Below are 26,424 nucleotides of genomic sequence, written 5' to 3' on the forward strand. Positions count from 1 at the left end.
GCCCCGAGTCATGGGTTTGCCTCCAGTGCTCCCGAAACCCCACCAACCATCGGCCAACTGAGCTCGAGACGTGATCAGAAGGCCTCCAGCACCTTCGGCCTGATACCTGGCACCCCTTCAGCCAGTCCACAGCCTGGTCTGAGCCCCTCGAGCGCCGTTGGCGAGAGCCGGCAGGGATTCCTCGCCTCGGATCACCGACACGGGGACAATTATGAGATTATGGGAGTTTATTCAGATTTCTGGTCAAGGGTACCCGACGTCACATACAACCCTGAGATTCACCGGTGGGTGCGGCAGAAGCTGGTAGCGCAAAACTAAACGTGTCAACCATAAAAGAACCGTAATCAGATAACCAATGTCAACAAACATTGTCATGCACAGGAGTACAATGCAAAAATATACTGACATTCTTGCACACAGGTACCAACGTATAGATCATGAATACAACAGGATTATTAAATGTTCCCCGATGTATTTGAGTGAGAGAGAGAGAGAGTTGGTGGAAGGGTCCGTCCCTGGGCTGGACAACTCGGTCACTGTATTGCCCCGGGCCAGTGACGCCGAGCCCGGCGGCCGCTGCCCCGCGCGTGTTATAGCCGCCGCATTACGGCCAGTCGGTCCGCCTGCGCAGCGCTGGCAGCTGAAGTTGGGGCTGGACCCAGAGTGTCTGGCGCAGAGCCGCAGCCGGCACAGTTACCCCAGCTCGTCCGTTCTCTGGGCAACCTTCTCCGCTCTGCTCATGGCGAACGAAGGGCTGGAGAAGAGCGAGGAGACGGAGCACATGATTGAGAAGGAGCCGAGCAAGGAGCGGGGCAGCGGGCTGGGAGACGCCAAGGAGATCCGAGCCGTCATCCTGGCCGCTTTCGGGGGCTTGAACAAGCTCAGGGTCGCCAGGAAAGCGATGCCCGAACCTCAGGAGGGGGAACTGAAGATCCGAGTCAAGGCCTGGTTAAGTAGCACCTTCTCTCTCTCTCTCTCTCCATCTCTCTCCCTCTCTCCATCTCTCTCCATCTCTCTCCCTCTCCATCTCTCTCCCTCTCTCCATCTCTCTCCCTCTCTCCCTCTCTCTCCCTCCATCTCTCCCTCTCCATCTCTCTCCATCTCTCTCCATCTCTCTCCCTCTCTCCATCTCTCTCCCTCTCCCTCTCTCTGCCTGTCTCTGTGTCTGTCTCTCTCCTCTCTGTCTATCTCTGTGTGTCTGTCTAGGAGGGTGTGTGTGTGTGTCTGTCTTTCTCTCCTCTCTCTCTGTCTATCTCTGTGTGCCTGTCTTGGTGTCTGTCTAGATCTGTGTGTGTCTGTCTCCCTCTCTCCATCTATCTCTGTGTGTCTGTCTCAGTGTCTGTCTAGGTGTGTGTGTGTCTCTCTCTCCTCTCTTGTCTATCTCTGTGTGCCTCTCTAGGTGTGTGTCTAGGTCTGTGTGTGTCTGTCTCCCTCTCTCCAACTATCTCTGTGTGTGTCTCTATCTCTCTCTCTCTCTTTCTCTCTCTCTCTCTCTTTCTCTCTCTCTCTCTCGTCTATGTGTGTCTCTCTAGGTGTGTGTGTCTCTCTCCTCTCTCTGTCTATCTGTGTGTTTGTCTTGGGTTGTGTGTGTGTGTGTGTGTGTGTGTGTGTGTGTGTCTGTCTGTCTGTCTGTCTCTCTTCTCTCTCTGTCTCTCTGTGTGCCTGTCTCGGTGTCTGTCTAGGTCTGTGTGTATCTGTCTCCCTCTCTCCGTCTATCTCTGTGTGTCTATCTCAGTGTCTGTCTAGGTATGTGCGTCTCTCTTCTCTCTCTCTGTCTATCTCTGTGTGTCTGTCTCTCTCTCCTCTCTCTCCCTGTGTCTATCTCTGCGTGTGTGTCAGTCTCGGTGTATGTGTGTGTTTGTCTCTCTCCTCTCTCTCTTTCTCTCTCTCTCTGTCTGTCTGTCTCTCTCTCTCTCTCCCTCTCTCTCTGTGTTTAGTGACAGAGCGATTCCTAAACCGTTACATTTACATTCACATACAGAGAGCATCCAAGATGTACACCATCACTCCATATCTACACATTGAGAGCATCCTGGACATTGACCGAGTCTGTGCTTATACACAGGGAGCATCCTATCCAGTGGCCATGAGTCTGCACTTATACGTGGCCAACATCCTATCAGGGATCATCCTATTCAGAGGCCATAGACAGGAGGAACTCAGCAAGACAGGGAGGATCTATTGAAGGAAAGAGATAGTTGATGCTTCAGGTCAAGATCAAGGGAATATAACCAGAATAAAGAGGTGATGGAGAGGGGCAAGGTACGAATTGGTGGATCCAGGCGAGGAGGGGCTGATGGGGCCAGGTGGGGGGAGAGAAGAGTGGAGATGGTGGCAGGATGGGAGGTGTCGTGGGGACAACTTGGGGCTGTGGAAGGATGATTGGGACTAGATAAGGGAGGAATGATGGGCAAATAGGAACAATAGGAGGAGAAGATAGAGGACCCAGTGGAGGGGAGGTAATGGGGAATTGGACATGGGAGGGAGTGACAATGGACAGGATTGTGTGTGTACATGTGTGGAGACCTGGGTGGATCACGAGGGGTGGGGGGGAAAATAGAATCCAGGGGGTTTGGGTTATCTGAAATTGGAGAATTCATTGTTCATGATGTTGGGTGCTAGATTACCCAGGCAGGACAGGATATGCTGAAGGAGGGCAAGGAGAGACAGGCCTGTGTGGTAACAGGGAGGTGAGTTAAAATGGCTGGCAACTGAGCTCCAGATCGACTGTGAAAAGAAAGGGGCAAAGCAGTCACCCAGTCTCTTTCTTGTCACTGGTCCTGTCTGACCTGCCGATATCCTCCTGAGGTTTGTTTTCTTGCTCTAGATTCCTCCTTGTGCCTCCATATGGACCACATGCTTATCCAAAGGTAACATCCCATGCATTTACCATGGGGATGATCTTGCAGACAGCACATTATACATTTACCATCTCTCTGCACTGAGAGATGGACAACATCCTACGCATTCCAACTGTAGATCATCACAGACTTGTGCATTCTTTAGCTCGTGTTTGCTTATTGGCAGTCAGCATCTGAATGGATTTATTTTCTATTTATCTGATGTACTTGCACGACTCAAGCCTCTTCTATATTTACATTTGATATACTGTGCACTAGTCTACATCATTCATGATCAGTCCAGTGTGTCCCTATGCCCATTCATCAACATACAGTGTGTACTTTGAGACATCCACAATGTGATGTATTTCACATCTATATGCTGCCTTTGGACTTGTGTATGAAGCAACATGTGCATCTGCTTTCTTGATTCGTATCGACGCGATGACCCTATTAAGTGAAATAACACAATGAATGTATTGGGGCTCTGCATATGTGAACAAAACATTTATTTACTTGTTATTGTAAAGCATTTTGCAAAATGTACTTTTAATTGAATGGTCATTTATATGTACATAATGCAAAGCTTGGACCTTGTTAATATAAATGATTCATTTGCTCTAATTGTACCTTTGTCACTGTTCTTTATCAATTTTATTGCAGTCTCGCTCTTAAAACTGAGCTCTTGTTGACTAATGGACTGATCAACTCAGATCCCAATCAATACAAAGTAAAATTCAGCAATCCCCCACCCCCCCCCCCCCCCCACCCCTAGATAAGACACCACACAATCAATCTATTCCTCCCTGACTGGAAAAGAATCTTTGTCCCTTGGGGTGGGAGGGAGGGAGGGAGGAATGAGCTCAGGCAGGAAATTATTTGAGTTAACACACTTGGTGGCTTTACAGGGTTAAACTGAGTGAAGGATTGTTTCTGGCAAGCAAGACCTGAGCTTTTAGTTTGAATATTGCTGGCTAATTTAATTAAAATCTGCCTGTAGTTTTTTTTTAAAGCCTGGGTTTAGCTGTTGAAATTGTTTCAGAACCTATAATGGAAAAGATGGAGGAGAGGAGGGAATGGAGCACGAGCTTGCAGGTTAAGTCACACACAACTTGGAGAAATGGGTGCATTAGTGTTGCATGTAAAAAGTGGGGTGGTTTGGGGGCTTAAATGAAAATGCATATTGTATGAGCATATTTGTTTCTGTGGTGTATTTGTCTCTTCACTTGTCACGTGTATGTGTGTCTGCATGCATTTGTTCATTTTATACTCCAGACATAAACAAGCTCAGTTCCGACACTGGTGCCATACTGTGGGTGATTTGGATGGTCAAAGTCGCTTCATTTGAATGAGATATTAAAGTGAGGGGTTTGTCCATTTTGCTCTTGTGATGAGACGCGAAATATTCCACAGCACTATATTGAAGACGAGTCAGTATTATTTAAATCCTTCTGTGTCTTGACCAGTATTTATCTCCAAAGCAACACATTCAGGATGGTTTTTGCACTTTTATACGTCTGCTCAATTGGTTGAAAGACAGACACAATAATATATTGCAGCGAGAGAAATCGATATTTATCCTGTGACCAAAAGTAAGTCAAAGTATGTTTTTGCATGGCTGTTTGTGGGAGCTTGCTGTGCAGTGTTTGTCAAGACTCCTTTTTGCAGTAATCGAACTTCAGTAATATTTAATTGGCTGTAAATGAAAAAAGACAGTAAAAGTAACAGGTGCTAGGAACAGAACTCAAAGCTGATCATTTAAGCAATTAAATCTATTCTTTAAGTTGCTATTAACTCATCAACTAAAAGACATATTCTGGGCTTAAGAGTCGTTAAAAATATTTATGATGGAAATTTGAAATATAAGCAAAATATTCAGGTCCTAGTCATGCATAGACAGCTATTCTCAACCTTTTTTTTCCTGCTCTGGCCCTCCTCGGACTCTGCTCGAAGTGTATGTGCCCCCTTCCCTATGACGTAGTCACATTTTGGTTTCTTCTGTACTTTTCTCCTACTGAACACGTAACATAAATATTTTTATTTTTGTATATGAGATTAAAAGAAAACAAGGCTTTTACTTAAACGTGCTGTGGCCCCCGATGGGCAGCATAGGGCCCATGTTCTGAACTAGACTGTGTAAGTGGGGGGAAATGACCCAAAATCATACAAAACAGGTAAAGTCATGTTGGTCATTTCTAGGATCACAAAGAGACATAGCCAGAGAGAGAAGAAACAGAGTTTAGCAAGGAACTTAAGAGCAAAAGACATTGGTAACTGAAGACACAGCGATCAGTGGTAGAGCAATTAAGACTGGGTGCGAGCAAGAGACCAGGATTGGAGGAGTGAAGAAATCTCAGCAGGTCAGAGTGGAGGAGGTTACTGAAATGGAGCAGTAAGGTCACTGAAAGAGGATCATTCCTGATATGACCATGTTTGAGAAGTCAGTCTGGACAGAGAAGCTAAGTGAACTAGATTGGTACATGTTTGGATACAGGCAACCAAGTTTTAGATCACCTCTAGAATATGTCCTGTGCATGGTGCCAGATTGGCCAGGGGCACTTTGGAATCACCAAGAGATAAAATGGGGCTCAATAATATTAGTTAATTTCATCACACTTTATCTAATAATCCTGGAACTTTGGAAGAAAATGGAACAGAACAATGCAGGAGCAGGAATCCACATTGTCTGTACTATAGATGATGAAAAATTAAACTAAATCTGCCTGCTCATGATCCATTATCGCTCAATTTTCCTGCACATTTCTGTGCTTCTGCCACCATCCCTGCCTGTTCCAGATACCTACCACTGTGTGACCACATTCAGGGAGAAGGGTTAGAACACACATGTCAAACTCAGGCCCGCGGGCCAAATTTTGCCCGTGATATAATTATATTTGGCCCACAAGATAATATCAAATATGTATTAGAGCTGGCCCGCTGGCCGCCGCGCCAGTATAGCTCACGCACAGCTAATACTACAAATCCCAGAATGCTTTGCAAATGCATTGGCGCCGGCCCGTCAGCCCCCTAATCGCCCCCACCTCCTCTCTTTACTTTCATGATCATCTGCGACCTGTCGCCCGAACTCACATGTAATAAACTCCTTACGAAAAATGGCCAAACGAAAGACAGAAAACAGGACCTTTCAAGACAGGTGGGAGGCAGACTATATGTTCATCATTTTAAAAGACAAACCTGTTTGTTATTGAAGCAAGTTGTTATTTTTTTGACTTGTTGGCTTGTGAAAAAAAATACATTTAAAAGGAGCTTAAAGGCTATAGAGAAATATTATTTATTGAATATTTTATTTCTCATTTGTTAATGCTTCTTCTGGAAAGAGTTTAACCCAAACTATTATTAAACATTTATTTTAATAAGAAAAAAGTTTAACATTACATATGTTGAAAGAAGAGGAAACATGCAGATGTTGTTCAAAATTGTCAATAAATATTTAGTTTGGCCCACGACTTAGTCCAAGTTTTTAATTTTGGCCCTCTGTGAATTTGAGTTTGACACCCCTGGGTTAGAATGTTACAACATGCAGGCTAACTTTTTGCTCTCATCTATCTTGCCTATTCCCTTCCCTTTTTTGATATTTCCTTCCTGCAAGCAAGCATTAAAGTCCTTCTAAATGTAATTTATTACTGGCTCTTCACCAACAGCTTGCAACAGGGAATTACACACATTAATTGTCCACTGTGCTCTTTCCAATCACCCTGTAATTCTTTTTGTAATCACCTGTAATCTGTGTCATCCATACACCCGGCCCAATCAAATCAGTTTATTGCTATTCACCCTTTCGTGTGTTTGAACATCTCTATCTAGATTTTGTTTTATGCTGACTTAAAATAAATCTTTTCTAAACCTAACGATGGTGGTGGCCACACATTCTGTTGAATCAAAGATGTGCTTTTTCTATTTTTAAAAAATTATTTGATGTCATGAATTAGCCTAAAGGCAGGGGAGAGGGAATAGCATTGCATCAACACAATTATTCACTGCATTTTTCTAATGTCCTTATTTTACTTTTAAGCTTGTTACATTTAGAACATTCAGTTTGACAAATGATTGTTTAAAGATAACAAATAATGGACTCTGTTTTGTTGCCTTCCATGTTAATATGCAAGATTTTGCCAAGAAAACAGGGACAGCTGTAATAATGAGTCTGGATCATTTATGGCTGTGCTCCGTATTTTTTAAACTGACTGTGGTTTGAAGGCGCACAGTGCTACAAGATCTCAAGAACAGCACAGGAATAAGAGGCTGTGCAGCCAATTGAACCCATTGAAGCACTCGGGACAATACTGGCCGTTATTCAATGTGCCTTGTTACCTTAAACATAAATTTATCCCAATCTTAAAAGCTTCATTGATTAGTCAGTGCCATTTTAAGGAAGATAATTCTCAGTTTCAATTGATTTTTTTTTTAATTGACAGGTATACGGTGAAAAGCTTATTTTTGTGTGAAATCGAGCCAGTCAACTCTAAAGACCATAAGACTCGGGAGCAGAATTAGGCCACTCAGCCATCAAATATGATCTGTCTCTCAAATCATGGGTCTTTTATTTTTCCTCTCAACTCCTGTCTTCTCCCCTTAACCTTTGGCACCAGTGCTAATCAAGAACCTATCAAGTAGAATTAACTCTAGTAATTTCTTTTTGTAGCTTTTGCTCTTGGAATTCTGTTCCTCCCCCCCCCCCCCCCCCACCCCCACTAATTCTCAGATCTTTTTGACAACATTCTGCCTTTCCCTTTGAACCATTACTGTCTTTAACTTGCTAGCCAGGGTTAGATCATGTCTTCTGATCTTCAACTGAACCTATTGATTATTTCCTTCCCTTTCTCCAACAGTTCCTTGTATTCCATTACTTTGTTCATGTTGAACATGCAGTTACTATCATACACATAAGTACAATGTACAGATTTACCAAAATTCATACTTTGCAACAGCCACATAAGAAACAACTCTGTAAAAAAAAAAATTTCCTAAATTCCAAAAGAGTAAAAGAGATATTAAATATCATGATAGATAAATGTAAAAAAATGGTTCTTGCCTTCCATCACCTCATTACAACCCCTTTCCCATCTCCACCATGTTGACTTCAGTGAAGCACATGGTATTGGTTCTAACAGGTGGTTCTCAACCTTTTTCTTCCCACTCAGATCCCACTTTTCCTGTGATGAGTAAAGGATTGTTTAAGGAGGTATGTGGGTTGAAAGAAAAAGTTTGAAAACCACTGTTTAACTCGTCCCTAATTGACTCATTATGTGCATGGTTTCAGATCTCCAGAGGAAATGGGCCAATGACAGTTTTTCTCAAGCAAAATATTTCAGTAACAATTGGGTCTAGAGCAGTGATTCTCAACCTTCCCTTCCCACTCACCTACCACCTTAAACAATCCCTTACTCATCACAGAGCACCGATGGCACAGGGATTACTTAAAGTGGGATGTAAGTGGAAAGAAAAAGCTTGAGAACCGCTGTGCTAAAGGCAATATAGAGGCTTAAGCTTATTCCCATCACCGAAGAAGTTATTAATTCTGTTGAATTTTACCTCCAACAAGAGGTTGACCCTGGTAATGTTAACCGTTCTTTTTAGCATCTGCTGCTGGGCGTGCTATATACCTCCAGCATTTCAATTTCTACATGAGGACCTGCTTAAGTTCCAGATGTTAACCATTCTATTTTGATCAGGTCTAAGCCTCCTTAATAGAACTGAGCTGGAGTGATGTGTTTTATAAAATGGACATGTTGGGAATTAAGAGACCATAACCATTAGTGAGTCACATCATTACTTTACAAATTAGATTCCCTAGGTTGCTTTTCATTTTTCATCAAATATCATCTGACACGATGTCATATAAGAATGGAACTCAGTTTTGCAGAGTCTAAAGATTGCTGTGCTTTTGGTAGTACTGTTAATTAATAGTGGGTTTGCCATTTGTAGCTGTGAATCAAAACCATCGGTAACCTTTTCACTGGAAGGTCCAGTGTTAAAATATGCTCAAGATGATTAGTTGATTCAATTCTGTGCTCATTGAAAGGAGCAAAAGTGTAGGAGTGTTCACGATTCAAGATTATTTTATTGTCATGTAATAAAACATGTAATAATCATGTAATTTCATTTAGTCAGCTGTAAGAGAAAGAGAAGCAAAAGAGAATTCCTTCAGAGCTGCTGAATGTTCATTGATTCACCTCCAGTGCTCTTGAAGCCTCCGCAGCTCCACAGCCTTCAGTCCAAACCATCAGCAAACCGAGCTCCAGATCCAAACCCCTGACATGATCAGGAGGGCTTCACTGCTCTTGGGAACCCCACCTGCCCTCCGCACCCTCTCGCATCCCCGTTCCGATACCTGGTACCCTTTCACCCAGTCTTGAGCCGGTCTCCAGCAATCTTCAGCCTGGTGTATGTCCTTTGGCCACGTGACCGGCAGCCCTCCGCCAGTGTGTTCTTCAGCCACACAGCCCCTTACTGGTTGGCCACCATGGTCACCGCCCCACAAAGTTATCTCCTCTGCTAGTCAAGTTAAGTTTACTGTCATCTGATTGTACAAGTGAAACCTGACAAAACAGCTTTCTCCGGTCCATCTGCAAAACATGCAGATGCACAACCAGATATAGCACACATACAGGCAAAAATACACGTGCAGAACAAGTACTTTATCTATAAATAAATAAATATTGTTTATGTACGAATGAAAGTCTCGGATGGTTAGTGTGAGCAGATCCTTTGGTCGTTCAGCATTCTCACTGCCTGTGGGAAGAAGCTGTTCCTCTGCCTGGGGGTGCAAGGTTTCAGAACTCCAAAGGAAATGGGCCAATGACAATTTTTCTCAAGCAAAATATTTCAGTAACAATTGGGTCTAGAGGAGTGATTCTCACCCTTCCCTTCCTACTCACATCCCACCTTAAGCAATCCCTTACTCATCACAGAGCACTGATGGCCTAGGGATTACTTAAAGTGGTATGTGAACAGAAAGAAAAAGGGTGTGAACCACTGATCTAGACCTTTTGATGATGAAGGACCGGTTCCAAGTCCAGATGGAATGGAGGAAGTGGTGTTACCGCGTGGCCATTGGCCTTGTCATTTTGGTCGAGAATTGAAGGATGAGGAAATGTATCAGGAGGTGGAGGAAGGGAACTAGCCATGACACTGAGCAGAGGTTAGAAGGGTCATATGACTATTTCTATTTCAGCCTAGCTTGTAGGTGGAAAGAAAGTCCTGCCACTGAAGACCAGGATTCATTCTACTTAGTTTCAAAGTCTCCTCCATCCTGCTCAATGTGGGTGGTGGTCTCAGCCCACAGACAAGGAATGGCTCATACGTTCAATCCTCATTTTAACGCCCTTGTATTTAACTATGTCAGTAGGCAAAAGGGGTGTTGAGATTTGCTATTATTGACTTGTACTTGGTTGTGTAGGTGCTGTAAGGAAAATATATTGGGTTCCTGCACTCCAATGTACTGCATAGAAGGTATCCCATGCCCGGCACCCGGAAACCAGAATTTAGTGCAATTTTCAGTCTTTTAACAGTGTTTCAAACTGGTCTGCTCTTTCCTTCTGTTGGGAAAACCAATGTCTTGGCATATTTCTGTTATCCTGATCAATCCCACACTCAGCCAACGTGAGGCACCATTTTCTCTCAGGGCACCATTCAGTTACACAGTCTTGGTTTCTCTGCCATGACATCTTTCATTGGTAAAGATCGCAGATCACCATCTCTTCAACCAAGGTCCCTTTTATTATCACACAATAAAAGATGAAATATGGAATTTGCATGATATTCTTTAATTTATTCTGCTGTAAGGCAAACAAAGAGTTGCCATTAATATTGCCCCTAAACAGTAGAAAGAGAAGCAAAAAAGAGTCCCCTTGGTGCCACTGAGTGTCCATGGATTCCCCTCCAGTGCTCCCACACCATCTGCAACTGCACAGATCCACTGATAGCCCTTTGGCCCATTAAGTCTGCACCCACCATCAAGCATCTGTCTCTTCCAGCTTGTGGGATTTGGCCCTCACCACTGCATTCCATCCATCATTCTCTCTCTCTCTCTCAATAGTGGCAACATGTTTAAGCCTAAGCAACCTCTGCGTTATTTAGTTTCTTCAAATGCCGGATATATTTCTTCAAATTCCAAATGCACACATCAGTAAGTTTGTTCCATGTTCCATGTTTGGAGTGAGTGGCAGAATCTGGGAGCGGTGGGGTATATTGACGTAAGTGCAGGGAGAATAAAATGGGTAGCATTTAGGTAAATGAGTGCCTGGTGGTGCACTCTGCTGCATTCTGATTCACTAGTCAGGCAAACCAGCTGAGGGAAATTGATCAGGAATCAGATTTATCGTCATTTTAATGAGTCATGAAATTGGTTGTTTTGTGACAGCAGTATTCTGCATTGTGGGTGCAAAAGTTGCTATAAATTACCTTTGCATAAATGCACTCTTAAAAAAAAAAAGTGGAAAAGAAGAGAGAGAAAAAGACATTGGTTCATCGTCCATTCAGAAATCTGATGAAGTTGTTTTTGTCGCATTAGGTGTTTGTCTTCAAGCTCCTGTACCTCCTTCCTATTGGTAGCTATCATTGCTGAGGTTGCAGGTTGGTCCTTGTCTCCATTTTAAACGAACAGGCTATTTGTCAGCTCTTCAACAGCAAAACAGCCAAGAATAGACAGCAACTTGCATATAGTTCCTTCAGTACTGTTCATGCACTCCATTATTTATCCCACAGAGTTAGCTCAGAGCGGGAAGTGGTTACATCCAACCAAACTATATTGCAGAGTGGCCAAAATTAATGGGTTTATCCAAAATTTCCAGAAAAAAAATCATGTCAGTGATATTATTTTGAAGAGCTTTAATATACTTGAACCAAATGCCCGTGACTTGTAAATCAGGGAGCAACAGTTCTGTTCAAATGACAGGGATTTGGCTGAAGGTAATTTTTTTTTCAGGATCTTGAACCTCCCTGATCTACTTGAACCAAAACACTACTTGAAGACAACCGACGATTTGCCTGTACCTCTGTCTGACACAGCACATTTTATGCACTACTGGATGAATGTGAATATTATTTTTCTCTTTTAATATTTAATATGTTCTCTCTTTGTGGCATCTTGTTAACTGTGAGCAAGAAAGACTTTCATTGCATCGATGTGATCTACTTATGCCAATAAATGTATTCATTCAACTCCCTGTCAATCTCAAAAGAATAGCTCATAAAGTTGTATCTCCACTTTGCTTTCATTCATTATAATTTTGTAGCAACTGGAAGAATATTGGGCAGTGAAGGTTTCAGTCAATGGATGCTTTTGACTTTCCTTATTTCAGGAAATCCAGTTGATAGGACCAGAAAAAAAATCCCATCCATCCATGGAAAAAGAATTGTCAATGTCTGGGTCAGAACCCTTAAACAAGACCTGAGGGTGCATATAACTCCCTTTGACCGTTCAAAGTTCAGATTTATTGTTAGTTACATATGTGAAATTTCACACAAGATTCTTTTCCTGCTGGCCAGGCAGAAATTCTACTTATTGGTTGTGCAGAAAATTGTACTCGAGAAGATATGTGTACAAAAGAGAGAAATGTAAACAAACTGCAATTCAGAAGAAAAAATGTTCAGTAATCAATAATGTGCTATGTAAGAGTCCATTAATGAGTCTCTGATTGAGTTTGTTGTTTAGTAGCCTGATAGAAGAGAGGTAGCAACTATTCCTGAACCTGGTGATACTCAACTTGTGGCACCGATACCTCTCTCCTGCAGCATGTCCTGATTGGTGTGGATCCTTGACGATTTCTGCTGCCCTCCAACGTCAGTGCTCCATGTAGATTTTCTTGAAGGTGGGGAGAGTTTTACCTCTGATGTACTGGGCTGTGTTCCACTATCTTTTGCAGGGCTTTCCGCTCTGAGCTATTGGTGACCCTGTACCAGGCCACGATGCAGTCGGTCAGCACACATCTGTGGAAGTTTACCAAGGTTTTTGATGGCACACCAAAGCTACTCAAACACTTGAGGAAGTAGAGGTGCTGGCGTGCTTGCCTCACGATGCCATTAGTGTTTGGTCCAGGAGAAATCCTCAGAAATAGTGACTCCCAGGAATTAAAATTTGCTCACCCTTTTCACTTCTGATCCCCCCCCCCCCCCAAATGATCACTGGATTGTACACCTCTTGTTTTCCCTTCCTGAAGTCCACAATCAGCTCCTTGGTTTTGATGGCATTAGGTGTGAGGTTGTTGTTAGTGCACCATTCAGCCAGGTTTTCAATCACCCTCCTGTGTGCTGATTCCTGTTCTTTCACTCCCACTGATGCTGCTCGATCTGCTTGAGTTCCTCTGGCACAATTTTTTTTTCGCTCCTTTTTCCAAAGTTAGTCAGAATTAGTTGGAAGGTATGAACAAATTAAACGCACTAATGTTTTTAAGCAAAAAAATATGAAGATGCTGGGGTTGAGTGCAAACCACAAATGTGGCAGAGAAGCTCAACATCCAAAAGAAGTACAAAGATTCAGGCTTGGGCCCTTCATCAGGAATTGGGAAAAGGGGAAGGAGGAGAGAGAAAGGGGAAGAAGGACTCAAGGCCAAAACTTTGACCTTTAACTTACTACAGATGCTGCATGACCTATGGGGTGCAAATACGTAGTTCCCTGAAATTGGCAACGCAAGCAAACAGAGTGGTGAAGAACTTACCTTCATTGCCTAGGCTTTGTGTATTGGAGTTAGAACATCCTGTTACGATTATACAAATCGCTACAGTTGCAGTAGTACGTAAACGTTGTTCTGGAGGAGGAATGTACTTAAGCTAGACCGGATGCAGGAAAGATTCACCAGGGTGTTTCCTGAACTGGAGGGCTTGAGTTGTAAGGAAAGTCTGGATGGGCTGGGATTGTTTCTCCTGGAGCGAAGGAGACTGAGAGGTGACCTTATGGAGGTGTATAAAATTATGGAAGGCATCGATAGGGGACAGAGTCACAGGCTCTTTCTTAGGGTAGGGGAATCTAAAACTAGAGGGCAAGGTGAGAGGGGAAAGACTTCAAGGAGACTTTTTTTCCACACAGAGGGTGGTGGGTGTAAAAGCAAACTGCCAGAGGATGCAGTAGGACTGGGTACAACTATAACCTTTAAAAGACATGGGACCGTCTGTAGATCACAAAGGTTCAGAAGGATATGCACCAGATGAAGGCACCTTGGTCAGTGTGCACGTTAGGTCAAAAGATTTGTTTCTGCTCAGTCTTGATGAAGGGTTCTGACCCAAAACATTGAACCAGTTCTTTTTTCTCCCTCTGATGTGGATGGACGTTATCTACATGGATTTTAGTAAGGCCTTGGACAAGGTCCCACATGGGAGGTTAGTTCAGAAGATTCAGACATGAGGTATCCATAAGGAGGATGTAAGCTGGATTTGAAAATGTCTGAATGGGAGAAGACAGAGAGTGGTAGTGGGTGGAGGCCTGTAATTAGTGGTCTAATTAGAGGCCTGTAATTAGCCTCAGGGATTGGTGCTATTACTATTGTTCTGTGTTGTCTGCATCAATGATCTGGATGATAATGTGCGAAATGAGATCAGCAAATTTGCTGATAACACTAAGACTAGAGGCGTTGCAACAGCAAGGAAGGCTTTCAAAGCTTGCAGAGGGATCTCGGCCAACTGGAAAAATGGGATAGAAAATGGCAGATGGAATTTAATGCAGATAAATGTGAGGTGTTGCATTTTGGAAGGACAAACCAAGGTAGGACATACCCAGTAAATGGTAAGGCACTGAGGAGTGCGGAGGAACAAAGGGATCTGAGAATATAGATTCCATGAAAGTGGAGCCACAGGTAGACAGGGTTGTAAAGAAAGTTTTTGGCATCTTGGCCTTCATAAATCAGTGTTGAGTACAGGAGTTGGGATGTTATGGTGAGGTTGTAAAAGACATTGGTGAGGCCAAATTTGGAGTATTATGTGCAGTTCTGGTCACTAAACTACAGGACAGACATCAGTAAGATTGAAAGAGTACAGAGAAGATTTACTAGGATGTTGCCGGGTCTTCAGGAGTTGAGTTACAGGAAAAGATTAAACGTTAGGACTTTATTCCTTAGAGCATAGAAGAATGAGGGGAGATTTGATAGAGGTTTACAAAATTATGAGGGGTATAGACAGAGTAAATGTGAGTAGGCTCTTTCACTTAGATTAAGAGAGATAAATATGAGAGGACATGGCTTTAGGGTGAAAGGGGAAAGGTTTAAGGGGAACATTGGGGAGAAAGTGTGGAACAAGCTGCCATCTGATGTGGTAAATGCAGGCTCACTCAAGTTTTAAGACGAAATTGGATAGTTAAATGGATGAGAGAGGTCTGGAGGGTTATAGAATGTTTGTAGGTCTGTGGGACTAGCGATATGATTCGGCACAGACTAGAAGGGCAAATGGCCTACTTTTTATGGGCTGTAGTATTCTATGATGCAGCTCGACCTGCTGAGTTCTCCTGCAGATTGTTTTCTACTCCAGATTCCAGGGATTGCTATCTCTTGTGTCTTCTGCTCTGGTTAACTGATTTTATGAAGGCCAGTATATTCATTTGCCTTTTAACTAATTGCTGGAGCTGTATGTTAATTTCCTTTGGTCACAAGGGGACCCAGGTCTTGATGCATCTCTTCCTTTTCTCAGCTTGCTCTTCAGACAGTAATCTGCCTTCCTGTTTTATTGCTGCAAGCTCCATAACCCCATGTGTGGAGAAGGGTACCCTGATATTATTCCTGTACAAACTGACTGTAATCCTAAGGGTTGGATAGTCTTGTATTCTCTGTCACTAAGTGAAATATCTTCTCCTATTCGATCAACTCCCGTGATTATCTTAAACACTTTGATTTAGCATTTAGATGAATAGAATTTATTCAAGAGGAATGAGGACCCAGTGTTTCAAACCCTACAAAACTAAAATCTTAGTGCTGGCTTCAGTCTACTGCAGAGATTCTCAATCTTTTTCTTTCCACTCGCATAACACTTTTAAGTACTCCCAATGCCATCAGTGCTCTGTAATTAGTAAGGGATTGCTTAAGGTTGGATGTGAGTGGGAAGGGAAGGTCGAGAATTGCTGCTCTAGGCCCAACTGTTAATGAAATATTATGCTTGTGAAAAATTGTCATTGGCCGATTTCCTTTGGAGTTAAGAAACCATACACATAATGAGTCAATTAGGGACGATTAAAATAGTGGTTTTCAAACTTTTTTCTTTCCAGCCACATACCACCATAAGCAATCCCTTACTAATCACAGAGCACTATGGCATAGGGAATACTTTAAAGTGGTATGTGAGTGGAAAGAAAAAGGTTGAGAACCACTGTTCGAGTGAATCCATGGTGACTCCTCCCACAACACTATAGCCTTCCAAAGTTCGTTTAGCTTGAGTTCAATACAGCTATAACATCAACTCATTTGCATTCATTCCTGTTGAGGTAAATAGGTTTTTGATTAAGAAGAGAATCAAGGGTTATGGGGAGAAGGCAAGAGAATGGGGAAATCATCCATGATGGAAAGACTCGATGGGTTGAATGGCCTAATTGCTCTCTGATGTCTTAAGGTAAAGGCAACTCTCCATTAGCCTTTTGAAGAGCTTTGCTACCTGTCAGTGCCTTTTCATGATTTCTGCTTCATGGTGTTCACCTTTCTGCCCGTAAAACAGTGCTCACATATCTCCAAGCATTTGACTGTTTTCCCCAATTATCATTTGTCCCTGTCCCTTTGCAACTTTTTACTTTCTTCCACATTGTTTACCCTGCTACTAGTAGCAGCAGTCAGCAGACTTGGACAAATGCCCATCTATTCCTTCATCCAATCCTTTCTCTACAATGTTCTGACTTTAATGATTGCTGCAGTTCTAAATTGGCAATTTGTTTCTTTTCAGTGGCTTGAATTTCATTGACTTAATGGTTCGCCAAGGTAACATCGACAATCCACCAAAGACTCCTCTGGTCCCTGGCTTTGAATGCTCTGGTATTGTGGAGGGCTTGGGAGACGGCGCAAAAGGCTTTGAGGTTGGTATTGCACATTATCAGTATTACAGTTGTCTGAGTTAAACCAGAAAATCTGCAGATGCTGGGGTTGAGTGCAATGCACAAATGCGTTGGACAAACTCAGCAGGTCACGCAGCATCCCTAGGAGGTAAAGGGTAACCAATGTTGCATCTTGGTGCTCAGGCTTGAAACTTTGGTTAACCTTTTCTTCCCATCGATGCTGTGTGATCTGCCGAGTTTCTCCAGGACTTTTGTGTCCTGTTACTATTGTTGGAGGTGTTTCTTCAAATTCCCAAATGGTCTCCCTTCTCGGCAAAAGCATTTTTAACCAACATGCCTCTCATTTATTTTTACTTCAGAAGCACTTCCCAGGACCTCAAAATTATGCATTTCCTTTACTCCATCATTCTTGCCTCTCTCTTTCAGCCTTTAGACGAGCCTGATGAGTTAATTCATTTACTCTTCCATGCTGAGCAAAATTGTGGCCTTGCATCATGAGCTCCAGTACCACCTCATTTCTTCGTGCAACAATAAATGTCTCCCATTGAGACACTAATATAAATGTTGTGACAAGCAAGGCATTAGATTTTAAGGAAGAGTTGGAGAGATTTTTGGATTTTAATTTTAATTTTAGGGATACTGACTCATCTGGCCCACAACCCCACGCCATGCAAATATATCCATGTGACCAATGAACCTACTAATCTTGCAAAGTGAGAGGAAACCGGAGGACCCTGAGGACACCCACACAGGTCATGGGAAGAACGTCCAAACTCCTTCTAGACAGCGGCGGACTTGAACCCGGGTCGATGGCGCTGTAATACCATTGCACAAACCATATCACCCTAATGTTTTTGAATGACCCAGATATTCATTGTAATTCAAACTTCTGTCCCTTGCATGGCCCTGATTTTCAGATCTGTCGCTCAAAGTGGGAAAGGATCCTAAAACACGAAAGCATGATGGGCAACACAGTGAGTGCATTACAGCACCAATGACCCCGGTTCAAACCTGGCACTGTCTGTAAGGAGTTTGCACGTCCTTCCCTTGCCAGCCTAGGTTTTTCCTGGGGTCCCCGGTTTCCTCCCACCGTTAAAAATATACGAGGGTTGTCGATTATTTGGGCGTCACGGGCTCGTGGGCCAAAAGGGCCTGTTATTGCGCTGTATGTTTACATTTTAAAAGTATGTCGAAAACTGGAGATGAGGGCCTGATACAATGTCTAAACCAAAGTAAAATGCTGCAGATGCTGTAAAACCTGAAATAAAAACAGACTGCTGGAAATACTCAGTAGATCAGCAACTTTAAAACAGTTTGTCACTGGGGCTGTCATTGCATCCGTACATGGTGCTTGGGTACATGACAATGCTAACTCACATTTACTCACTCATTCGACAGATGCTGCTTGACTAGCTGAGTATTTACAGCATTTTCTGGGTTCAATTTAATGTTTAATTTTCACGGTGACAGGCCCTTCCTGCCGGTATTTATACCCCGTACGTCTTTGGCATTTGGGATGTGCAGTCTTCAGTCAAATTTATAACTCGTATTACCGCAAAGATCAGACAAAATCCCTGAAGGAAGATTGGAACTTTCACTTGAATAAAGAAGATGGAATGGCCTCAGAATGAGCAGTGAAAAGGGGAGGGGGTGTGATAGTATCAAATACCTTGCCCCTCCCCAGCCTCTATTAATCTCACTGATGGATCCTGACAATCTGGCTGTGTTGTGTGTGGACCACAGGCTGACTTCACTGGTGCTTGTGACCAATATTTGTGTGTGCTGAAGATCTCTGTCTCAAATTCCTATCTCCAAACTGCAGGGGATTGCTCCAGGATGGGGGAATAAAAATGTTGATGGCAAAATAAAATTTAGCTCCAGAGTGCCCAGTTAACATTGACACAGATCTGTACTCTGATCTGTGTCTTCCAATGCATTTCTGTGCTAAGTCTCAGATTTAAGAGTTGAAGACAAGATAGTCGACAAATGTTGGATTAACTAATGGTTTGTGAACACCATATATAGCTTTGGATACATACATATCAATAACTCCTTTTAGTATGAATCTTCGTGAGAAAATATTCTACATGAGGATTTGTGTAACTGCTAGGGGAACTTAATTATCAGGTAATTTATCTTCAGATCCATGTTCCATGAAATCACTAAACTGCAGATGTTTTGGTCATATTGGACAATATTAGAGCTGTAGAACACAACAGCACAAAAACAGGCCCTTCAGTCCTTCTAGTCCATGCTGGACTATTTATCCACCACCCCATTGACCTACACCTGGACCATAGGCCTACATATCCCTCCCATCCATGTACCTATCTAAATTTCTCTCAGCTGCTCAAATCGAGCCCACAACCACTATGTCTGCTGGCCGCTTTTCTACACTCTCACCACCCTCTGTGTGAAGAAGTTCCCCAATGTTCCTTTTAAGCATTTAACCTTTCACTCTTAACTTGTGTCACCCTCTCAGTGGAAAATGCCTGCTTCCTGTTACCTCTCATTCTTCTATCAAATCTCCCCTCATTCTCTGGCGCTCCAGAGAATAAAGTCGCAACCTATTTAACCTATCACAATAGCTCATCTCCAGGCTTACCATATGCAATACCACTCTTTAGAGAATTGGACATGTGGATGGATCTCTGGAGTTCCTTTACATGGTAACTGAACATGTTGTGATTGGCAATAATGGATCAATGTTTCTTGTTCTCTAGGTGCAGACATATCGAGGTGATTTTTCAATAACAGACGGCAGCAATGCTGTTAAATGTTAAATCACAATCTACAGATTGAGCCACTGAGACTTCCTGTGTAGAGGACGCATGATACTGGAAAGCATCGTGGTTATAAGCTGTAATTCTTCCAATTGAGAACCCTGTAATATCACCGAAAAGCCCCTGTCCACGCCCCCCAAAAATGAAAGGCTAAAAGCAGTCTGCCGGAGGATCTCAGTGGGTCGAGCAGCCTCAGTGGGAGAAGATGACGCTTTGTATCAGAACCCTTCATGTTCTGATGAAGAGTTCGGACATGAAATATTGCCCGAATACGCATGAGATTGTCTGATCTTGGAAGCTAAGCAGGCTCACGCCTGGTCAATACTTGGAGAGGAGACCACCTGGGAGCACCGGATGCTTTACGTTTCAAAGTGGTGACTTACTGTCTGCCTTACGGTAGATAAGTCAAAAGAATTTTGTGTATGTTACATTCTAAATTTAGTATTACGTGACAATAATGGAACTGTTGCCTCTATTGACCATTCTTATTCTCCCACTGATACTGCTCGAACTGCTGTGTTCCTCCTGCAGGTTGTTTTTTTTCCCCTCCAGATTTCAGCATTTCCCGTATGTATGCAGGAACAGGCACTTTGCCTTCTGTCTGTGGCAACAAAAATGATGCCATCTGCTTGGATGGGCTCTATACTCCGCCATCCCCTGCATGTCCATGTGCTGAAACAAATTCCTCCTAAACGTTACCATTGCATTGATGTCTACCCCTTCCCCAGACGTGGTGCTCCAAGCACTTGCCACCCAGTATGTAAAACAAAAGTTGCTTTGTAAACCTTCAAGGTTTACACTATATTCTCTATACACTATATTCTCTCGTACTTGGCCCTGGGAAAACCACTCTTACCTACCCTTCTTATACTTTCATATACTTCTCTCGGGTTTTCCCCTCAGCCTCTGACACTCCAGAGAGAGAGAAAAAAACCCCAAGTTTGTAAAATCTCTCCTTGCAGCTAATACTCTTTAATCCAGGCGAACTTCTTCCACGCCTCCATAATCTTTTGTCTGGTAGGATGACTAGGACTGCATGCACTACTTCAAATGTGGCCTGACCACCATTTTCTACAAATGTAATGCGACTTGCCAACCTTGACACTCGGTGCTGGAACTGGTGAAGGCAAGTGCACCGTCCACCTCCTTCACTACTCTATCTTCTGGTGTGGCCGCTTTCAGGGCAATGGACATTCTACACTTTTACATTCTGTTTCTAGCGGCCAGAAAAGGTGGTGGAATCTGATACAAATCGCAAGTTTAGAAGACATTCAGACACTTAAATGGGCCAACCATGGAAGGCACTGATTTGAGTAGGTGGGATGTGATGGACTGAAGGGTCATTTTGGTGCTGTACTGATGATTCTATGACACACTTTAATCAAGCAGCTCGGACAGGCTATTACATGGACGACCGAGATGAAAAAGCCCCACAGGATTAGAACAGCAAGCGAGTATCAACAACATGGCTAGATATTGAGTGGTATAAAGTCCCAAGGCCCTTCACAGACTGTAATTAATCAATCTGCCACTCAACCAAAGTCGATAGGGCATTGAAACTAAAAATAAAAACATGAAACTCTACAAACGTGAGAGTTGTTACTACAATCTCGTACAATTGGATCACAGAATAGCAGTCAGAAGTCATGACAACCAGCCGACAACTTCCTCCATGTCAGCCTTCCTTCCCCCCCCCCCCCCCCCCACTCCAGTCAGAATTCATTGAAGTTGGGAGGAATTATTAACATCCGGAAAATATTTTAAGAGGAAGCTTTTCAGTCCTAACTGGTGGATCTTATTCACCTTCAATAGTCTAGCATCGGGGTTGGCCAATAGATCGCACCAGCACAAATGGTGTCCTTTCCCAATGACCACTACAGCCATCGAATATTGCCATAAGTGCCAAGTACTGGTGATAAGTCAATGGTCACCCAGATCTTGCCTGGTGGAATAGCTCGTCATCATTTGCCATTGTGTGTCATAAAGGAGGCATGAACACAGGGACAAATCATCGCATGAGAGCAACGAATTCCAGGAAATTATTGGAAGCTCTTCCAGTCTTAGAAGATGGAAGAGTACAGCACGGCTTCAAACCTTCCCCTTCTCATTTTAAACCCTTACCTGAAACATTGATTATCTTTCCTGCATAAAGTATGCTGTGTGACCTGCCAAGTCTCTCCAGCCTGGTGTATTTACTACAGTCATCTCATCTGCAGACTTTTGTGTTTCACTTTTCCACATTATGCCATTGACATCATATCCCAGGGAAAAGATGCTGACTGTCTACCCCACCAATGTTGTCAACTTCTGTCAGGTGTCTCCCTCAGCCTCTGCTCCAAAGAAAACAACCCATGTCTCACCAAACTCTTATAAGTTTATTCATTCATTCTGATCTTGACTAACCTATTCATTCAATGACTACTGATCAGCAATGAATTGTATTTATATAGCACCTTTAATGTTTAAGGAACAGACAAGAAACTACTGGAGGAGGAGCTCACTGAGTTCCTCCAGCCTTTTGTTTACTGCCGTTTTGTGTGGTCTCTTGTGCACCCGTGATATTTTAAGGAGTAGTATCAAAGTTGGCCCCACTTTCTGGCGGAAGGACAGCAGCTGTACAATGACCAAAAGAATGCGATGTGGAGAGATTCCTGGGAAATTTGGCTCACGCTCTGTACGGTCAATGTTGCATCATCCTTGCCGCAGTAACTCATTAGATCCATTGTGGTTGCTGACAGTAAAGTTCCGCTGAGATCAATCACTTTGTCAGGTGATTCCTTTGATCCAGTGATAGCAATTCCCCTGTGACAAAACAAAATGCCTTCAATCCCCTACTGAGTCTTGAGCATAAACTCTAGGCTGCAGGAGTTCTGTAGTCTCTGATGTCCCATCTTTGGTCGAGACTTTAATGCCTCCATTCTTGTGAAATGGAGCATTTGAGAAGGATTGTAGTATTCTCTGATGGCCTGAGCATGTTTGTCTATATGCAGTAAACAATCTTCTGGGGAACTCAGCATGTTGAACAACAACAGAAGAAATAGGAGCAGGAGTTGGCCATTTGACCCATCGAGTCTGCTCTGCATACAATAAGATCATGGCTGATCTGGCTGTCACCTTGATTCCTTTACTATTCAAAAATCTGTGACTTAAATATTTTTAACGGAGGCAGCCGCCACTGCTTCATCAGATGGAGAATGCCACAGATTCACTGCCTCCTCATCTCTGTGGGGAGACCGGGTTAGTGTAGCAGTTAGCACCACATTATTGCAGTGCCAGTGACCAAGGTTTGACTCCGCCGCTGTCTGTAATGAGTTTGTGTCTTCTCATCATAAACACGTGTGTTTGATCTGGGTGCTCCAGTTTCCTCCCACATTCCAAAGACGTAAGGGTTGGTAGACTAATTGGTCACTTGGTACAACTGAGCGGCATGAGCTCAAAGGCTGGAAGGGCCTGCTAATTGCTGACTTTAAAAAAATCTACTGCCCCGAAACTTTCACTTCCAACCTCAATTTATTCGTTTGTGGGAATACTGCATATGGTGAGCAAATTGGCTACCACATTTCTGTCTTTACAACAATGACTGGGCATAATTGGCCGATTCGGGCTTTGGGATATTTGGGTTCTATATAAATATGAGTGTTTTTGTATTGCTTTGTTCAATTGCCAGTTCTTTTCCTGAACCAATTGTGGATGGAGCTTTGCGTCAGTAGGAATTAGAAGGCTTAGAAACTAAAGGCAAATGTTTGAGGAATGAGGTGGGAGCAATCATGGCCGTAATTGTGGTTACATTGGGGAGTGGGGGAGGGGGTAACAGAGACCCTTGTGTTGCTGTCATCTCTCTCCTAATTATTAACCCTTTTTTCCTGTTTCAGATTGGAGACAGGGTCATGGCCTTTGTCAATTACAGTGCTTGGGGCGAGGTGGTGTGCACTCCATTGGAGTTTGTCTACAAGATTCCCAACGACATGGGGTTTGCGGAGGCAGCAGCTTTCCCCATGAACTTTGTGACTGCCTACATGATGTTGTTCGAGGTGGCGAACCTGCGGCAAGGAATGTCGGTGCTGGTGCACTCTGCTGGCGGTGGCGTGGTAATTACTTTCCAGAATTGTCTTTTTGTTTGCAAGGGATTGAGGAGTTTAAAGGAGATGTGAAGCCAGTTGTTTTTCACAGAGAATGGTGGATGCCTGGAGTGGTGGAAGCAGATACACAGGGGTAGCATTGTTGGCGTAGTGGTTAGCGCAATGGCTTTACAACGCCAGTGATCAGGACCGGGGTTCGAATCCAGCGCTGTCCGTAAGGAGTTTGTACGTTCTCCCCATATCTGCGAGGGTTTTCCCCAGAGGCTCCGGTTTCCTTCCGCCGTTCAAAACCGTGTAGGTTAGTTGGATGTAAATTGGGCAGCATGGACTCGTGAGCCAAAATAGTCTGCCTAAATTAAAAAAAAATAAAAATGTAAATTTAAAATGGTATAATGCATATAGGCAGCAAAGTTTTGGTTTAACATGTTCAGTGCAGACATGTGGCCAAGAACCTGTTCCTGTGCTGCCCTGTTCTTTGTCCTCTGCTAGTTTATGCTGCCATGAAGTTCCCCACTGTCCAAGGTTCTGACTTAGGGTAATGGTGTTAAGCAGAATAAATCAACATTGATGCCCACTGGGAAATATTACATTCTAGTGAATTGTTCATCTCCTGTCCTCGAGGAAGACCATGTTCTGATGCTCAAGAAGGTGACTGATTAGACAAATCTGGGCCCAGAAGTTCATTTCACACAGGTGATGGGTGTCAGGATGCTGTAGCAACATGTTTCTTGGTTTTCCAGATACTCTCTCCCTCCTTGCTTCCTCCATTCTAACAATATCATAAGGAACGAGCACGTTGTTTACATGGGTACACCAGGCAGGCCGATCCAATGCTGGTTGGTCCAAGTCATCGTGCGTGTCAAGAGTTGAAACTCTGGGCATTCTAAGAGAGTCTTTGAATTTCTTTTTCTGGCCACCACATGGTGGATGATCAGGAGTGAAATGTGTCAAGAAACTGCTCTAAATTTAACAGAGCCAGAAAAATTCTCCCTGAATCAAACCTGATTGGTGAACATCCTGACAGTATCTTCACCTTTTTGCTTCCAGTCCCGTGGAGAGTCATCCCATGGAGAAACCGATTTTTGACTCAGCGCACCCCTGACAACTGGTGCATCTATCTGCTAGCCTCATTTGATTGCAGTCAGTCCATAGTCTTCCCATCAAGGGCTTGTGTAGATACTGATTAAATGTTGTGAGAGCTTCTGCCTTCACCACCTCCTTAGGCAATGAGTGCCATATTCCATCCTCTCTCTATGCCACGAAGTTCATTGTGAAGTACTGGTTCGACTGTAGCAAGTAAGAATTTTATTGCATATATGCACCCCAATGAATACGGCATTAAAACTCAAGAACATCATTATTATTTGTGTGCAACTACAATCATTAAAATATGCCAATCTATGCTATCATTATAATGGATAGAAAACTGTGCGATGTGAATCTCGAACAAAATCCTCACTCAATGTATGGAACTTGTCAGCGGGAGCGCTGAAGAATGAAGATGATTCCAGGAATTGGGTTAATGAAGATGTTCAAACCTGTGAGGTCGTATACATTTGCTCTTCTTATAACCATATAACCATATAACCATATAACAATTACAGCACGGAAACAGGCCAATTTATGACAGACTGTTTCCAGTGGCAGCAGGATCGGGAACAGGAGGACGCAGGTAACTGGCAAAAATCCCTGAGGGAAACAAAAGTTCTGGTGGATTGTTATAAGAATGTTAGAAATAGATTTAATGTAAAAGCAGAATTGGATAAATAAACATTAAATATTTGCAGGTATTGGGGGAATGAGCTGGGCCAGGGGGGGCCAACTTGATAGCTCCATTGAACCAGCAAGGTTGAATGACTTCTTGAACTGTAAACTCAAAGGCATCTACAGTCCCCAGCAATGCATTTCACTCTACTTCTGTAATTGCTGTATAATCCAAAGAAGTCAATAAAATTGGTCAGCTGACTATCAGAAATTGAGTGCACTTCATTCTGTAACAATACCAAGCTGAAATTAATGCAGATGTTTCATTTTTCAGTGCATGTATATAAAAGCACACAGCTCGGAAGGTGTGAATTTAATGCACTGATTTTTGCTCACTAGGGTTACAATTAAAGCTAGAACAGACCAATAGGATGCCTTGACCTTCACTCTCTGCTGGTCTTGAAGCTCCAAATTAAACCGTGGAGGGATAATATTAGTTCCTCGACTACTGTCATCCACAAGCACTAACTGGCAGCCACACGCAGAAAGGATAAGTGATCAAAGGAATGGAAATATCATAGAGAATCACTAGAGCCTTCTACTGTGTGATTGACATGTGAAAAGTGTCTAATTCTGCGCTTGGTGATGCCCTTGAGAACCTGCTGTCCAACCCTAACATTACGTCAACTGAGAAAGTGTCCAATTAATGAACAGAAAATCTCTGTACATCAAGCCTTTTAGTTCAATTTAATATTTCTATTTTTATTTTGTGAGCAGGGAATTATCTTTGACCGATGATTTCATTCCTTATCCCATCTTGATGTCTGCATTACTCTATGTTTGTAACTCAGTTAAGCCTCACCTCTGAGGCTTTGGAAAGGAAACCAAGCCTGTCTGATCTGTTTGTAACACCAGCTGCATTCAGGTGTCACTGACTCTGAACAGCTCACTCAAATGGGAAAGACGGAAACTGCAGGTGCCGGAAACTTGAGATCAAATAACGAGAAGCTGGGGGGACTCTGCAGCATGGGCAGCGT

The 26,424-nt window shown here is 43.1% G+C and overlaps 1 protein-coding gene across 1 annotated transcript in view; it reads left to right on the plus strand.

The window, feature by feature from the left end:
* The first annotated feature begins 621 nt into the window (after positions 1–621).
* Positions 622–26,424, plus strand: part of vat1l (vesicle amine transport 1-like) — a 78,249-nt gene continuing 52,446 nt past the window's right edge. The window contains exons 1-6 of the mRNA XM_069899450.1: positions 622–948; positions 16,713–16,842; positions 23,477–23,751; positions 24,424–24,491; positions 24,731–24,823; positions 24,907–24,979. Of these exons, the coding sequence (XP_069755551.1) occupies positions 740–948; positions 16,713–16,842; positions 23,477–23,751; positions 24,424–24,491; positions 24,731–24,823; positions 24,907–24,979 (848 nt within the window). The 5' untranslated portion in view covers positions 622–739. The remainder of the gene's footprint in view (positions 949–16,712; positions 16,843–23,476; positions 23,752–24,423; positions 24,492–24,730; positions 24,824–24,906; positions 24,980–26,424) is intronic.

The sequence above is a fragment of the Narcine bancroftii genome, chromosome 10, assembly GCF_036971445.1.
Source record: "Narcine bancroftii isolate sNarBan1 chromosome 10, sNarBan1.hap1, whole genome shotgun sequence".
Classification (NCBI taxonomy): domain Eukaryota; kingdom Metazoa; phylum Chordata; class Chondrichthyes; order Torpediniformes; family Narcinidae; genus Narcine; species Narcine bancroftii.